The sequence below is a fragment of the Somniosus microcephalus genome, unplaced genomic scaffold (assembly GCF_052327205.1).
Source record: "Somniosus microcephalus isolate GS21.2 unplaced genomic scaffold, FLI_Smic_1.0 unresolved_chr3, whole genome shotgun sequence".
NCBI lineage: Eukaryota > Metazoa > Chordata > Chondrichthyes > Squaliformes > Somniosidae > Somniosus > Somniosus microcephalus.
Genome location: NW_028225181.1, coordinates 55,682,335 through 55,699,737, shown reverse-complemented (window position 1 = coordinate 55,699,737; position 17,403 = coordinate 55,682,335). Strand labels below are relative to the sequence as shown.

Below are 17,403 nucleotides of genomic sequence, written 5' to 3'. Positions count from 1 at the left end.
TGATGTAGTGAATGAGGGGAGTGTGATGTAGTGACTGAGGGGACTGTGATGTAGTGACTGAGGGAAGTGTGATGTAGTGAATGAGGGGAGTGTGATGTAGTGAATGAGGGGAGTGTGATGTAGTGAATGAGGGGAGTGTGATGTAGTGAATGAGGAGAGTGTGATGTAGTGAATGAGGGGAGTGTGATGTAGTGACTGAGGGGAGTGTGATGTAGTGACTGAGGGAAGTGTGATGTAGTGAATGAGGGGAGTGTGATGTAGTGAATGAGGGGGTGTGATGTAGTGAATGAGGGGAGTGTGATGTAGTGAATGAGGGGAGTGTGATGTAGCGAATGAGGAGAGTGTGATGTAGCGAATGAGCGGAGTGCGATGTAGTGAATGAGGGGAGTGTGATGTAGTGAATGAGGGGAGTGTGATGTAGTGACTGAGGGAAGTGTGATGTAGTGAATGAGGGGAGTGTGGGAGTGTGATGTAGTGAATGAGGGGAGTGTGATGTAGTGAATGAGGGGAGTGTGATGTAGTGAATGAGGGGAGTGTGATGTAGTGAATGAGGAGAGTGTGATGTAGTGAATGAGGGGAGTGTGATGTAGTGAATGAGGGGAGTGTGATGCAGTGAATGAGGGGAGTGTGATGTAGTGAATGAGGGGAGTGTGATGTAGTGAATGAGGGGAGTGCGATGTAGTGAATGAGGGGAGTGTGATGTAGTGAATGAGGGGAATGTGATGTAGTGAATGAGGGGAGTGTGATGTAGTGAATGAGGGTAGTGTGATGTAGTGAATGAGGGGAGTGTGATGAAGTGAATGAGGGGAGTGTGATGTAGTGAATGAGGGGAGTGTGATGTAGTGAATGAGGGGAGTGTGATGTAGTGAATGAGGAGAGTGTGATGAAGTGAATGAGGGGAGTGTGATGTAGTGAATGAGGGGAGTGTGATGTAGTGAATGAGGGAAGTGTGATGTAGTGAATGAGGGGAGTGTGATGCAGTGAATGAGGGGAGTGTGATGTAGTGAATGAAGGGAGTGTGATGTAGTGAATGAGGGGAGTGTGATGCAGTGAATGAGGGGAGTGTGATGTAGTGAATGAGGGGAGTGTGATGTAGTGAATGACGGGAGTGTGGTGCAGTGACTGAGGGGAGTGTGGTGCAGTGACTGAGGGGAGTGAATTGCAGTGACTGAGGGGAGTGTGATGTAGTGAAAGAGGGGAGTGTGATGTAGTGAATGAGGAGAGTGTGATGTAGTTAATGAGGGGAGTGTTATGTAGTGAATGAGGGGAGTGTGATGTAGTGAATGAGGGGAGTGTGATGTAGTGAATGAGGGGAGTGTGATGTAGTGAATGAGGGGAGTGTGATGTAGTGATTGAGGGGAGTGTGATGTAGTGATTGAGGGGAGTGTGATGTAGTGAATGAGGGGAGTGTGATGTAGTGAATGAGTGGAGTGTGATGTAGTGAATGAGGGGAGAGTGGTGCAGTGACTGAGGGGAGTGTGGTGCAGTGACTGAGGGGAGTGGTTTGCAGTGACTGAGGGGAATGTGGTGCAGTGACTGAGGGGAGTGGAATGCAGTGACTGAGGGGAGTGTGATGTAGTGATTGAGGGGAATGTGATGTAGTGATTGAGGGGAGTGTGATGTAGTGAATGAGGGGAGTGTGATGTAGTGAATGAGTGGAGTGTGATGTAGTGAATGAGGGGAGAGTGATGTAGTGAATGAGGGGAGTGTGATGTAGTGAATGAGGGGAGTGTGATGTAGTGAATGAGGGGAATGTGATGTAGTGAATGAGGGGAGAGTGATGTAGTGAATGAGGGGAGTGTGATGCAGTGAATGAGGGGAATGTGATGTAGTGATTGAGGGGAGTGTGATGTAGTGAATGAGGTGAATGTGATGTAGTGATTGAGGGGAGTGTGATGTAGTGAATGAGGGGAGAGTGATGTAGTGAATGAGGGGAGTGTGATGCAGTGAATGAGGGGAATGTGATGTAGTGATTGAGGGGAGTGTGATGTAGTGAATGAGGGGAGTGTGATGTAGTGAATGAGGGGAGTGTGATGTAGTGAATGAGGGGAGTGTGATGTAGTGAATGAGGGGAGTGTGATGTAGTGAATGAGAGGAGTGGGATGTAGTGAATGAGGGGAGTGTGATGTAGTGAATGAGAGGAGTGTGATGTAGTGAATGAGGGGAGTGTGATGTAGTGAATGAGGGGAGTGTGGTGCAGTGACTGAGGGGAGTGTGGTGCAGTGACTGAGGGGAGTGGATTGCAGTGACTGAGGGGAGTGTGGTGCAGTGACTGAGGGGAGTGGAATGCAGTGACTGAGGGGAGTGGAATGCAGTGACTGAGGGGAGTGGAATGCAGTGACTGAGGGGAGTGTGGTGCAGTGACTGAGGGGAGTGTGGTGCAGTGACTGAGGGGAGTGTGGTGCAGTGACTGAGGGGAGTGTGGTGCAGTGACTGAGGGGAGTGGATTGCAGTGACTGAGGGGAGTGTGATGCAGTGACTGAGGGGAGTGGAATGCAGTGATTGAGGGGAGTGTGGTGCAGTGACTATGGAGAGTGGAATGCAGTGACTGAGGGGAGTGTGGTGCAGTGACTGAGGGGAGTGTGGTGCAGTGACTGAGGGGAGTGGATTGCAGTGACTGAGGGGAGTGTGGTGCAGTGACTGAGGGGAGTGGAATGCAGTGATTGAGGGGAGTGTGGTGCAGTGACTATGGAGAGTGGAATGCAGTGACTGAGGGGAGTGTGGTGCAGTGACTGAGGGGAGTGTGGTGCAGTGACTGAGGGGAGTGGATTGCAGTGACTGAGGGGAGTGTGGTGCAGTGACTGAGGGGAGTGTGGTGCAGTGACTGAGGGGAGTGAGGTGCAGTGACTGAGGGGAGTGGATTGCAGTGACTGAGGGGCGTGTGGTGCAGTGACTATGGAGAGTGGAATGCAGTGTCTGAGGGGAGTGTGGTGCAGTGACTGAGGGGAGTGTGGTGCAGTGACTGAGGGGAGTGTGGTGCAGTGACTGAGGGGAGTGGAATGCAGTGATTGAGGGGAGTGTGGTGCAGTGACTATGGAGAGTGGAATGCAGTGACTGAGGGGAGTGTGGTGCAGTGACTGAGGGTAGTGTGGTGCAGTGACTGAGGGGAGTGTGGTGCAGTGACTGAGGGGAGTGTGGTGCAGTGACTGAGGGGAGTGTGGTGCAGTGACTGAGGGGAGTGTGGTGCAGTGACTGAGGGGAGTGGATTGCAGTGACTGAGGGGAGTGTGATGCAGTGACTGAGGGGAGTGGAATGCAGTGATTGAGGGGAGTGTGGTGCAGTGACTATGGAGAGTGGAATGCAGTGACTGAGGGGAGTGTGGTGCAGTGACTGAGGGGAGTGTGGTGCAGTGACTGAGGGGAGTGGATTGCAGTGACTGAGGGGAGTGTGGTGCAGTGACTGAGGGGAGTGGAATGCAGTGATTGAGGGGAGTGTGGTGCAGTGACTATGGAGAGTGGAATGCAGTGACTGAGGGGAGTGTGGTGCAGTGACTGAGGGGAGTGTGGTGCAGTGACTAAGGAGAGTGGAATGCAGTGACTGAGGGGAATGTGCTGCAGTAACTGACCGGAGTTGTATGTTGTCACTGAGGAGAGTTGGCTCTAGTGACTGAGAGGAGTGGGTTGTTGTGATTGAGGGGAGTGAGCTGCCATGTCAGAAGGGGAGTGAGCTGCAGTGACTGAGGGGAATGGGCTTTGACATAATACAACTCACTACGCGTTTGGTTTGAGCATAAAGCCACGCTTCGATCAGCTTGTTTTAGAACATGGATGTCCATTTGTACTTCACTAGATCCTTGCCTTACAAAAAGGCCCACGCCTGAGTATTTATACTCCTTGTACGCCGCCACCAACTGGCCGTCCAGCATTATTTCCTGAGTTATTTCTTGATTATGAGATTTATAACAGGCTTCAAAGACTGAGGGGGGTGGGCTGCAGTGACTGAGGGGGTTGGGCTACAGTGACTGAGGGGAGTGGGCTGCAGTGACTGAGGGGGGTGGGCTTCAGTGACTGAGGGGAGTGGGCTGCAGTGACTGAGGGGGGTGGGCTGCAGTGACTGAGGGGGTGGGCTGCTATGACTGAGGGGAGTGGGCTGCAGTGGCTGAGGGGAGTGGGCTGCAGTGACTGAGGGGGTGGGCTGCAGTAACTGAGGGGAGTGGGGGCAGGGACTGAGGGGAGTGGGCTGCAATGACTGAGGGGAGTGGGCTGCAGTGGCTGAGGGGAGTGGTGTAGTGACTGAGGGGTGTGGGGACAGGGGCTGAGGGGAGTGGGCTGCAATGACTGAGGGGAGTGGGCTGCAGTGTGTGAGGGGAGGGGAATCCATTGACTGAGGTGAGTGGGCTTCACTGTCTGAGGGGAGTGGGCTGCAGTGGCTGAGGGGAGGGGTGTAGTGACTGAGGGGAGTGGGGGCAGGGACTGAGGGGAGTGGGCTGCAATGACTGAGGGGAGTGGGCTGCAGTGTGTGAGGGGAGGGGAATCCATTGACTGAGGTGAGTGGGCTTCACTGTTTGAGGCGAGTGGGCTGCAGTGACTGAGGGGAGTAGAATGACGTTACAGAGGGTAGTGGGCAGCAATGACTGAGGGGAGTGGGCTGCAATGACTGAGGGGAATGTGGTGCAGTGACTGAGGGGAGTGGGCGCAGTGACTGACCGGAGTGGGATTTAGTGACTGAGGGGGGTGTGCTGTTGTGACTGAGGGGAGTGGGTAGTTGTGATTGAGGGGAGTGAGCTGCAGTGACTGAGGGGAGTGTGCTGTTGTGACTGAGGGGAGTGGGCAGCAGTGACTGAGGGGAGTGGGATGCTGTGACTGAGGGGAGTGGGTAGTTGTGATTGAGGGGAGTGGGATGCTGTGACTGAGGGGAGTGGGTTGTTGTGACTGAGGGGAGTGAGCTGCAGTGATTTAGGGGAGTTGGCTGTTGTGATTGAGTGGAGTGGGCTGCAGTGACTGAGGGAGTGGGTTGGTGTGACTGAGTGGAGTGGGCTGTTGTGATTGAGGAGAGTGAGCTGCAGAGATTTAGGTTAGTGGGCTGTTCTGATTGGGGAGATTGGGCTGCAGTGACTGAGGGGAGTGGGTAGTTGTGACTGAGGGGTGTGCGCTGTTGTGACTGAGGGGAGTGGGCAGCAGTGACTGAGGGGAGTGGGCTGTAGTAACTGAGGGGCGGGCGATGTACCTATCTGAGGGTGTGGGGTTTGACGTAATAAAGCTCACTACGCACTTGGTTTGTGCATAAAGCAAGGGTTTAATCAACTTGTTTCAGAATATCAGTGTCTAGTTGTACTTCACTAGATCCTTGTCTTACAAAAAGACCCTGAAAAAACTGGGCCCACGCCCGAGGATTTATATTTCTTGGACTCCGCCACCAGCTGGACGTCCAGCGTTATTTGACGAGTTTTTTCTTGATTATTAGATTTTTAACATTCTTCAATGACTGAGCGGAGTGGGCTGCAGTGACTGAGGGGAGTGGGCTGCAGTGACTGAGGGGAGTGGGCTGCAGTGATTGAGGGGAGTGGGCTGCAGTGACTGAGGGGAGTGGGCTGAAGTGATGTAGGGGAGTGGGATTCAGTGAATGAGGGGAGTGGGATGCAGTGAATGAGGATAGTGGGCTGCTGTGACTGAGGGGAATGGGCTGCAATGACTGAGGGGAGTGGACTGCAGTGACGGAGGGGAATGGGATGCAGAGACTAAGGGGAGTGGGCTGCAGTGACTGAGAGGAGTGGGCTGAAGTGATGTAGGGGAGTGGGATTCAGTGAATGAGGGGAGTGGGATGCAGTGAATGAGGATAGTGGGCTGCTGTGACTGAGGGGAGTGGGATGCAGTGACTGAAGGGAGTGGGATGCATTGAATGAGGGGACTGCGATGCAGTGAATGAGTGTAGTGGGCTGCAGTGGCTGAGCGAAATGGGATGCAGTGACTGAGTGGAGTGGGTTCCAGTGACTGAGTGGAATGGGCTGCAGTGACTGAGGTGATTGGGCAGCTGTGACTAAGGGGATTGGCTGCGGCGACTGAGTGGAGTGGACTGCACGTACTGGGCAGTGGGCTGCAGTGACTGAGGGGAGTGGGCTACAATGACTGAGGTGGGCCTGCAGCTCTGACTGAGGGGAGTGGACTTCAGTGACTGAGGGGAGTGTGCTGCAGTGACTGAGGGGTGTCGGCTGCAGTGACTGAGGTGAGTGGGCTGTAGTGACTGGCATGAGTGGGAGGCGGTGACTGAGGGGAGTGTGCTGCAGTGACTGACTGGAGTGGGCTGCAGTGACTGAGGGGTGTCGGCTGCAGTGACTGAGGTGAGTGGGCTGTAGTGACTGGCGTGAGTGGGAGGCGGTGACTGAGGGGAGTTTGCTGCAGTGACTGACTGGAGTGGGCTGCAGTGACTGAGGGGGGTTTGCTGCAGTGATTGAGGGGAATGAGCTGCAGTGACTGAGGGAAGTGAGAGAAAGTGACTAAGGGGATTGGAGGCAGTGACTGAGGTGAGTGGGCTCCAGTGACTGAGGTCAGCCGGCTGCATTGACTGAGGGCAGTGGGCTGCAGTGAATGAGAGGAGTGGGCTGCAGTGACTGAGGGAAGAGATCTGCAGTCACTGAGGGGAGTGGGATGCAGAGACTGAGGGGAGTGGGATGTAGTCACTGAGGTGAATAGAACTGCAAGATTATGCATTTTATAAAGACTGTTGTATGACAGTCTCTAGGCTCCTGTAAAAAGCCTGATGACGCATTCTGCTCTTCTCCACTCTGCACTCTGCCATGTGCCTTTTCCTTTATTGCAGAATTAGAGACAACCCCAACTCAGGAACCTGAGGATCAATCAACTCGTGAATCAGCTGACCGTACATCCACTATTCCAGCGGGGTCGGCAGCCTCAGGTATCTGCCTTGTGGGTTCCATTCTAAGCAGCCTGTTCACACAATGTTACTGCTGCAATAATCTGTCCTCAGATGTATCCAGTATCTCAATGAGGGGTGTGGGATTATCTTACTGAGGAGTGGAGATGAGGAGACCGAGAACAGTGGGATGCAGGGTCTGAGGAGAGGGTCAAGAGAACTGTGTGGGGAGTGAAATGAGGGGACTGAGGCGAGTGGGTGTTAGTGATTAATGTGGGTTGCAGTGACTGAGGGGCGAGGGCTGCAGTGACTGAGGGGAGTGGGCTGCAGGGACTGAGGGGAGTGGGCTGCAGTGACTGAGGGGAGAGGGCTGCAGTGACTGAGGGGAGAGGGCTGCAGTGACTGAGGGGAATGGGTTGCAGTGACTGAGGGGAGTGGGCTGCAGTGACTGAGGGGAGAGGGCTGCAGTGACTGAGGTTAGTGGGTTGCAGTGGCTGAGGGGAGTGGGCTGCAGTGACTCAGGGGAATGGAGCAGTGACTGAGAGGGATGGGCTGCAGTGACTGAGGGGAGTGGGCTGCCGTGACTGAGGGGAGTCAGCTGCAGTGACTGAGGGGAGTGGGCTGCAGTGACTGAGGGGAGAGGGCTGCAGTGACTGAGGGGAGAGGGCTGCAGTGACTGAGGGGAGTGGGCTGCAGTGACTGAGGGGAGAGGGTTGCAGTGACTGAGGGGAGAGGGCTGCAGTGACTGAGGGGAGAGGGCTGCAGTGACTGAGGGGAGTGGGCTGCAGTGACTGAGGGGAGTGGGCTGCAGTGACTGAGGGGAGAGGGCTGCAGTGACTGAGGGGAGAGGGCTGCAGTGACTGAGGGAAGTGGGCTGCAGTGACTGAGGGGAGAGGGCTGCAGTGACTGAGGGGAGAGGGCTGCAGTGACTGAGGGGAGAGGGTTGCAGTGACTGAGGGGAGAGGGCTGCCGTGACTGAGGGGAGTCAGCTGCAGTGACTGAGGGGAGTGGGCTGCAGTGACTGAGGGGAGTGTGCTGCAGTGACTGAGGGGAGAGGGCTGCAGTGACTGAGGGGAGAGGGCTGCAGTGACTGAGGGGAGTGGGCTGCAGTGACTGAGGGGAGAGGGTTGCAGTGACTGAGGGGAGTGGGCTGCAGTGGCTGAGGGGAGTGGGCTGCAGTGGCTGAGGGGAGTGGGCTGCAGTGACTGAGGGGAGTGGGCTGCAGTGACTGAGGGGAATGGGCTGCAGTGACTGAGGGGAGAGGGCTGCAGTGATTGAGGGGAGTGGGCTGCAGTGGCTGAGGGGAGTGGGCTGCAGTGGCTGAGGGGAGTGGGCTGCAGCGACTGAGGGGAGAGGGCTGCAGTGACTGAGGGGAGTGGGCTGCAGTGACTGAGGGGAGTGGGCTGCAGTGACTGAGGGGAGTGGGCTGCAGTGACTGAGGGGAGTGGGCTGCAGTGACTGAGGGGAGTGAGCTGCAGTGACTGAGGGGAGAGGGCTGCAGTGACTGAGGGGAGTGGGCTGCAGTGACTGAGGGGAGTGGGCTGCAGTGACTGAGGGGAGAGGGTGTAGTGACTGAGGGGAGTGGGCTGCAGTGACTGAGGGGAGTGGGCTGCAGTGACTGAGGGGAGTGGGCTGCAGTGACTGAGGGGAGAGGCTGCAGTGACTGAGGGGAGTGGGCTGCAGTGACTGAGGGGAGAGGGTGTAGTGACTGAGGGGAGTGGGCTGCAGTGACTGAGGGGAGTGGGCTGCAGTGACTGAGGGGAGTGGGCTGCAGTGACTGAGGGGAGTGGGCTGCAGTGACTGAGGGGAGTGGGCTGCAGTGGCTGAGGGGAGTGGGCTGCAGTGGCTGAGGGGAGTGGGCTGCAGTGACTGAGGGGAGTGGGCTGCAGTGACTGAGGGGAGTGGGCTGCAGTGACTGAGGGGAGAGGGTTGCAGTGACTGAGGGGAGTGGGCTGCAGTGACTGAGGGGAGTGGGCTGCAGTGACTGAGGGGAGTGGGCTGCAGTGACTGAGGGGAGAGGGCTGCAGTGGCTGAGGGGAGTGGGCTGCAGTGACTGAGGGGAGAGGGCTGCAGTGACTGAGGGGAGTGGGCTGCAGTGACTGAGGGGAGTGGGCTGCAGTGACTGAGGGGAGTGGGCTGCAGTGGCTGAGGGGAGAGGGCTGCAGTGACTGAGGGGAGTGGGCTGCAGTGACTGAGGGGAGTGGGCTGCAGTGACTGAGGGGAGTGGGCTGCAGTGACTGAGGGGAGTGGGCTGCAGTGACTGAGGGGAGTGGGCTGCAGTGACTGAGGGGAGTGGTCTGCAGTGACTGCGGGGAGTGGGCTGCAGTGACTGAGGGGAGTGGGCTGCAGTGACTGAGGGGAGTGGGCTGCAGTGACTGAGGGGAGAGGGCTGCAGTGACTGAGGGGAGTGGGCTGCAGTGACTGAGGGGAGTGGGCTGCAGTGACTGAGGGGAGAGGGTTGCAGTGACTGAGGGGAGTGGTCTGCAGTGACTGCGGGGAGTGGGCTGCAGTGACTGAGGGGGTTGGGCTACAGTCACTGAGGGGAGTGGGCTGCAGTGACTGAGGGAATTGGGCTGCAGTGACTGAGTTGTGTTGGCTGCAATGACTGAGAGTGTAGTGTATGTAACCTGTACCACCTTAAGAGGATACCTTAAGGTGATGGACTACTTTTTGATGGCTCCTGTACATTGTAGTACCGGTGGTGACCACACCGGTGTATAAACCCTGTGGAGCAAAGTGTATTCCAGTTCAGCCCTGACCCTCAGTTACTAAAGACCTGTTTAAGTATTTCTGTAGTCTGTGTCCAGTTATTCAGCATAACTACATTTGGAAACACAGACTCAACAGTGGCGACGAGTCTGATCTTACCTAGCGGCAGTTGCATCAAAGGAAGCTTCGCCTCTGAAACGGGCGTCGAACAAGGACATCCACCCTCAACATCCTGCTGGGCACTGCATAGCACGGGAGGCAATCGGGAACCCGGGTTCGGTTCTGGCCACGAAGTCTAACATCAGTGAACATCCCTTCGACGACAGCGGCGGGTAAGCCCGATCGAGCGGCACGGGGGGGAAGTCGGCCGAGTTGTCAGTAAGAGAAGGGGAGGGAAATGAAGAAAAGAGCGGTGAACACGACCGCAGCCAGTGTCAGGGGCCGGACTGCAATCGGGGCAGAGACGCGCAGCAGCCAGAAAAGCGTTTATGTCCACAAGGACCGCGGGAGCGGCGGGGAACAAGAGCAGCAGCGTCGGGGAAAATAAAGGACCGCTGGGAGGCGAGAACGGCAACAGCGCAGTAATCGCCATTTTTTGTCGGCGGGGGAAGAAAACAAGCGCGGGAAAAGCCGCCAAGCGTGGGAAGCCGCCATTTTGAAAAATAAAATAAAATAATAATCATAATCCGAAGGAAAGGAAACTCAGCAAGGATGCCAAAAACGGGTAACATCATTGCTTTTGATAGCGATGTGGAAGATTGGGCCACTTATGTGGAACGCGTTTGATGTAAGAAAAAGGAGACTTACCATCAAGTAACTTTAAAGTAAGCTTTAAGTAACTTATAAACACACTATATACAAGAGAGGTCTTTACCATGCCTCTGGTAGAAGCCTCTTACAATACTGAACAGACCAGTATTTATACCAGTCCAACAGGAAGTGACATTTACAGGAAGTGAGGTAATTACACAGTTCATAGTTCATAGTTCACAGGAAGTGATGACATAACTTCCCGGAAGTTAGCATTTTTATCACATTCTTCCCTCCTGCAGGATTAGGAGGCTGTGGTCTACCTTTTGGTCCGTAGCCGCCGAACAAGGAAGAGTCGCACCCGTTTGGATTCCCGTCGTAGAGGGTCGCTGGTCCGCTTACATGCGGTTGGCCATTGGTCAGAGTCTGTGTGGCCTGGATTGCCCTGTGAAGGGTCGGGGAGATCATGGCTTCGAGTACGAGCCCCAATAGGTTCAAAGTCGGACTGCCTCTGTTCAGAGGGAGGTGCAGAGCTGGTCTGTGGCGGATCAGTACTTTCATGCGCGGTACTGGGAGGGTCGTAACCTTGAGCACGGGGTTCTACCGGCACCAAGCTAGTTGGTGTCCGATCAGGATCCTGGAGAGGGGTACCCGATAGGTCCCAAGAGTTTCCTGGTGAAATGCCATCACCCGATGTCCCACTAGGTCCTGGTGGGCAGGGAGCCAGATCCCGTAATGATACGGTAGATTCTCGGCCGTCGGAATATCGTATGTTTGCATAGGTGGGGTTGGCATCGGTTAGTTCGACCTCGTCTACAAGAGGGTCATTTTTAGACGTCCGAACGTATCTTCGGAGTAATACAGGTCCAGGAGTAGTTAGCCATGACGGGAGTGATGTTCCATGAGATGAGCGACGCTGGAATCCAAAGGACCGCTCATGAGGTGTAGTATTTGTGGCTGTAGAAAGCAGGGACCGTATAGAGTGCAATGCATCCGGAAGCACTGTTTCCCATTGCTGGTCTGGTAGGCCCCGAGATCTTAAAGCGAGATGTACGGAATTCCAGATGATACCGTTATACCTCTCTACCTGCCCATTTCCGATGGGATGGTATGGTGTTGTTTTGCTTGTAGCAATTCCCCGTTCTGAGAGGTAGTCCTTGAGTTCCCTTGACATAAAGGATGGACCCCGATCTGAGTGAATATAAGCCGGCATGCCACAGAGAGAAAATACCTGCTCAAGGCAGCAGATTACTGTGGACGCCAGCATATTGGAGCAGGGGAAGGCAAACGGAAAACGTGAATATTCGTCGATCATGGTGAGCAAATATGTGTTCCGAGTTGAAGAGGGCACTGGGCCCTTAAAATCGATGCTAAGTCGTTGCATCGGTTGGGTTGCATGTATGAGTATACCATCTGAGGGGCGGAAGAACTGAGGTTTTAATTCCGCACAAAGCCGGCATTCTGAGCATATTTTTTTTACATCTCCAGTGGAAAAAGGGAGATTCCGTGATCGTACGAAATGTAGCATGCGCGTAACGCCAGGATGACACAAACCATTGTGGACATCCATGAGAGTGGAGGATGACATAGTGGAGCAGAATGCCCGTGTGAGGGTGTCCGGGGCCACATTCTCCTTGCCAGGCCGATAGAGAATGGTATAACCAAAAGAGGCCAGTTCCATCCTCCAAAGTTGTATTTTATTATTCTTAATTTTGGTTCGTTTTCGACTATCGAGCATGAAGGCGACTGATCGTTGGTCCGTGATCAATGTAAAATGCTGGCGAGCTAGAAAATGGTTCCACTTCCGTACTGCCTCTATGATGGCTGTGGCTTCTTTCTCAACCGGAGGATAATGTAGCTCGGCACCTTGTAAGGTCCTGGACATAAATGCTACAGGACGACCTTCCTGATTCAGAGTAGCCGAGATCGCCACCTCCGAGGCATCACATTCAACCACGAAAGGGAGATTCTCATCGATGGAGTGAAGAGCCGCTTTCTCCAACTGTTTTTTGAGAAGGTTAAAGGCTGCAACAGCCGCTGTTCCCAGTGGAAATGATCTAGCATGCAGCAAGGGTTGGATTTTGTCCGAAAAATGAGGAATCCATTTAGCGTAGTATGCAAACAGACCGAGAGCCCGACGTAAAGAAGCCGGATTCTTAGGTGACGGGAGCTCTTGGAGCGGGCGAAGTCTTTCTGGGTCTGGCTTAATGATACCATTGCCTACGCAGTAGCCAAGGATGTTGATGGTCGGTTGCGACTCAACAGATTTGGATTCATTCAGGGTCAAATTACGGCGATGGAGGGCATCCCGAAATTTTTGGAGGTTGGAGTCGTGTTCCTGTTGATCGTGACCTGCAATGGTAATGTTATCAAGATAGGGAAAAGTGTCCCTTAGGTTTTCCTGCTTAACCAGGCCATCCATTGCCCGTTGAAAGACAGCCACTCCATTAGTAACCCCGAATGGGAGGCGACGAAATTGGTACAGCCGTCCATTAGCCTCAAAGGCTGTGTACTGCTTATCTGAGACCTTCAAGGGTAACTGATGATAGGCACTTTTTAAATCGTAAGTTGAGAACACTTTGTATTCGGCCAGTTTATTAACCATATCATCAATGCGTGGCAATGGGTAGGCGTCCAAGTCGGTATATTGATTGATGGTTTGCGAATAATCGATGCATAGTCGCTGTTTGTGAGGTTTTAGAGGGTTCTTGACAATGACGACTTGAGCCCGCCAGGGCGACGAACATGGTTCAATGATATCCTCTGCTAGAAGTCGAGAGATTTCAGCCGCAATAAAAGATTGGTCTCCCTGATTAAAGCGCCGCGATTTCGTTATTATCGGTTGGCATTGAGGCGGAATACTGGCAAATAATGAGGGTTCATCAAGTGAAGCTGCTGATAATGCACAAAATGGTAATTTAGATGGTATATTAGAAATAGTAAGTCCGGGTTTGGATCCACCAAACTCAATGGTGAGTTTCTTATGCTGTTTTTGGAAGTCCAGCCCTAAGAGGAGATCACTACATAAGTCTTTGAGCACTGAAAGTCGGGTGGAGGGATACATACGACCATGAAGTGTCATATCAACAACACAAAAGCCGGAGATTCTGGTATTAAGTGATGACTGGGCCATCGCAATTGCCTGGTCCGATGGGAAGACATGTAGTTTCAATTTCGCAACAATCTGTTCCTTAATGAAACTATCAGTACTTCCTGAGTCAATTAAGGCATCTAAGGTATGCCCTTTAATTGAAATTTTTGTGGCTGCCTGAGACAGGTTCTGTGGGCAAGCAGCTGTAATTGGTGTCGTTGCACAGAGAGTGGCTAAAACTCTCGGTGTGCTTCTTCGGGAGAGAGCTCGAGAAGAAGCTTGATAGGTCCTAGCTGGAGCATCTTGATAGGCCCTAATTGGGGCAGTTCGGTAGGCCTTAGCTGGATTGGCCCTCGTAGAGGCCCTTGATAGGCAAACTTTAGCAAAGTGTCCTTTTTTCCCGCAATAACTGCAGATTGCATTGCGAGCAGGGCAGGTTTTCCTAGGGTGAAAAGCATCTCCACAAAAGAAGCATTCCTTCCTAGATTGCCAAGAGGCTGCTAAAGTGGGGTCGTCCTCCTCTTCTTCATCAGAATTATCAGAATTAGATTCCCCCATGATAGGGTTCACCTGAGACCGCTTGAATTGTCTGGTTGCAGCTACAGCAGCAGATCGAGATCTGGGCAGCTGATAGAGGTCTGCATTTCTCTTTGCCAAATCCAGTGAACAAGCTAGTTCAAAAGCTTTTTGTAGCTCAAGTGTTTTACTTTCTAGTAGACGCTGGCGTATAAATGGAGAGGCAATCCCGCAGATGAAAGCATCACGAATCATTTCTTGGCGGTACAGCTCAGCTGAGGCTGCCTGAAAGTTACAATCTACGCTGAGCCTGCGAAGTTCTTGCAGGAATTCGTCAATTGATTCCCCTGGCCCTTGTCGGGCTGTGGCCAGTAGATGTCTAGCATAGACCTCATTTGGGGTCTTCGCATACAGTTTCTTAAGTGCCCGAATCACCTCTTCGTAATTATCCCAGTCATCAACATATTCGAACACTTTTGGGGTCACATAATTGACAAGTATCTTCAATTTAGCAGGAGCATCCACTTTACATTCATCCAGAAAATTCTCAAAAGTACGATACCAATGCTTCCATACCCTGCCAGCTGCTGGTGTATTCGGGTCCAAGTCCAGACGAATAGGTCTAAGGATTTTCTCCATGATGGGTGGTTCCCTGGATCCTTAACTTCCGAGTTTGTCTGAAGGTCTAGTATTTGTCAGTGTAAATACTAAGTTACTTAAATTGATGTAAGAAAAAGGAGACTTACCATCAAGTAACTTTAAAGTAAGCTTTAAGTAACTTATAAACACACTATATACAAGAGAGGTCTTTACCATGCCTCTGGTAGAAGCCTCTTACAATACTGAACAGACCAGTATTTATACCAGTCCAACAGGAAGTGACATTTACAGGAAGTGAGGTAATTACACAGTTCATAGTTCATAGTTCATAGTTCACAGGAAGTGATGACATAACTTCCCGGAAGTTAGCATTTTTATCACAGCGTTGAAGTTTACTGTACAGCGAATGAGGTACCGATGGATAAGAAAGCACTAACCCTATTAAACTCGATGGGTGCGAAGACGTATGGGTTATTAAGGAACCTTGTAACACCAGGTAAACCAGTAGGAAAGAGTTTCACGGATATTGTTATTATCCTGCAAGAGCATTTAAACCCCACGCCGCTGCTGATAGCGGAACGATTTAAATTCTACAAAAGAATTCAACTTAAAGAGGAAAGCAACGCTGAATTCTTAATCGAACTGCACAAGTTATCAAAGTACTGTCAGTTCGGTACAGGACTAGCAGACGCACTTGGAGATAAGTTTGTGTGTGGGCTCCTAAGGGAAGGAACCCAGAAGCGACTGCTGGAGGAAAAGGATCTTACGCTGGACAAAGCTTTCAGCATTGCAGCATCGCACGAGGCAGCAGCACGAGGCACTGCAGAAATGCAGCAAAGGCCATTGGAATTCAGCACCAATGAAATGGCATTGGGCGCAGTAAAGTGTTATCGTTGCGGAAGGACAACGCATGACCAGAACCAGTGCTGGTTCAAAGATAAAGAATGCAGGCAATGTGGCAAACTTGGTCACATAGCGAGAGTATGCCGGTCAGGAAAGAAGACCAGCAGCAAAAAGTCACCGCAGGAGAAGTACAAAAAAGTACACAAGGTGACAGAGAACAGTTCGGATGAACAGAAGATGGATTCAGACTCCAGCAGTAAGGAACTGGGTTGTCTAAAAATACATAATGTGGGTAACTCAGCAGACCACCAAACTATCTGGGTCATGCTTTGGATAGCAGGAGTCCAAGTGAAGATGGAATTGGACACTGGATCGGCATTGACGGTCATGAATAAGCAAGATTACAAAAGGTTATTCTCACATTCCCCTGAGGGATACGGAGATTGTATTGAAAACATACACGGGGCAAAGAGTATACCCCATCGGAAAGGTAAAGGTAAATGTGATCTACAATGGTAAAGAAAGTCAGGAAATGGACTTGTATGTGTTACCTGATGGAGGTCCGCCACTACTGGGATGGGAATGGATCCGGAGAATAAATGTGGACTGGCATTCCATATAAGCACTAACTGTAGATTCCTGTAAAGAGGACGACATCAAACCTAAATGACTGTCCAAAATATTGGACGATGCTAAGGAGGTGTTCCAACAGGGATTGGGAACACTGAAAGGAATTACGGCAAACACCAAGGTTGAAGAACATGCAAGCCCAAAATTTTTCAAAGCCAGACCGGTACCTTATGCGATACGACCTGCTGTGGAAGCAGAGCTGGAAGGGCTAGAACGTTCAGGAGTACTGTCAAAGGTGGACTGGAGTGAATGGGCCACACCCATTGTTCCCGTCATGAAGCGTTCGTTGAGCAACAAGCCGGGGGAACCTGGGAAGGTTCGTATCTGTGGCGATTTCAAGATCACTGTTAATCCGGTTCTTCACACGGTGCAATATCTGCTTCCGCAGATTGAAGATATCTTCGCTTCGCTGTCTGGTGGGAAACACTTCACCAAGATAGACCTGGCGCAGGCGTACCTACAGATGGAAGTTGATGAAGTGTCATGCCAGTATCTCACGATCAACACACATAAGGGCTTATATCGGTATAATAGACTGGTTTTTGGAGTGGCATCGGCTCCAGCGATTTGGCAAAGGGCCATGGAGCAGGTATTGCAGGGAATTCCAGGCACACAATGCTACCTGGACGATATTCTGATTACAGGAGATGATGATAAGGAGCACCTCGCGAATTTGGAGCAGGTGCTCACCAGATTGAAAGAATATGGACTCAGAGTTAATCGTCAGAAATGTGAGTTCTTTCAAAAGCGAATCTCGTACTGCGGTCACGTCATTGACCAGGAGGGGCTCCATAAGTCACCTGACAAGATCGAAGCTGTTGTGAAAGCTCCTGCTCCGGAAAATGTATCCCAGTTGAGGTCGTTCCTTGGGTTGATTAACTATTACCACAAGTTTCTTCCAAATTTATCCACGGTGTTACACCTGCTGAACACTCTTTTGCAAATGGGAGTACCATGGAAGTGGAGCGAGGATTGTAAGCGGGCTTTTCAAAAAAGCAAGGCACTGATCACCTCTAAGGAAGTGTTGGCTCACTTTAACCCAACGCTGCCTATTCGCTTAGCTTGTGATGCTTCTCCATATGGTATCGGGGCAGTGCTCTCACACAAGTTGCCAAATGGCTTGGAAAGGCCAGTCGCGTTCACATCCAGATCATTGACCTCCGCAGAGCGCAACTATGCTCAGATAGATAGGGAGGCTCTCAGCCTCGTGTGGGGAGTTAAGAAATTTAACCATTACCTGCAAGGCCAAAAGTTTACGCTGCTGACAGATCACCAGCCGTTGGTTTCCATTTTTAACCCTAAGAAGGGTGTTCCGGTTATGACAGCGCAGAGGCTTCAGAGATTGTCCCTTTTCCTAGGGGCACATCAATATGATATCGAATTCAAGGGTACAAAGCAACATGGTAATGCTGATGGGCTGTTGCGCCTGCCACTACCTACAGTGGAAGAGGCAC

At 52.1% G+C, this 17,403-nt stretch overlaps 1 protein-coding gene across 1 annotated transcript in view; it reads left to right on the top strand.

Moving 5' to 3' along the window:
* Positions 1-17,403, top strand: part of LOC147091461 (uncharacterized) — a 76,139-nt gene that overhangs the window by 52,519 nt on the left and 6,217 nt on the right. The window contains exon 7 of the mRNA XM_085976806.1: positions 6,757-6,852. Within this exon, the coding sequence (XP_085832932.1) occupies positions 6,757-6,852 (96 nt within the window). The remainder of the gene's footprint in view (positions 1-6,756; positions 6,853-17,403) is intronic.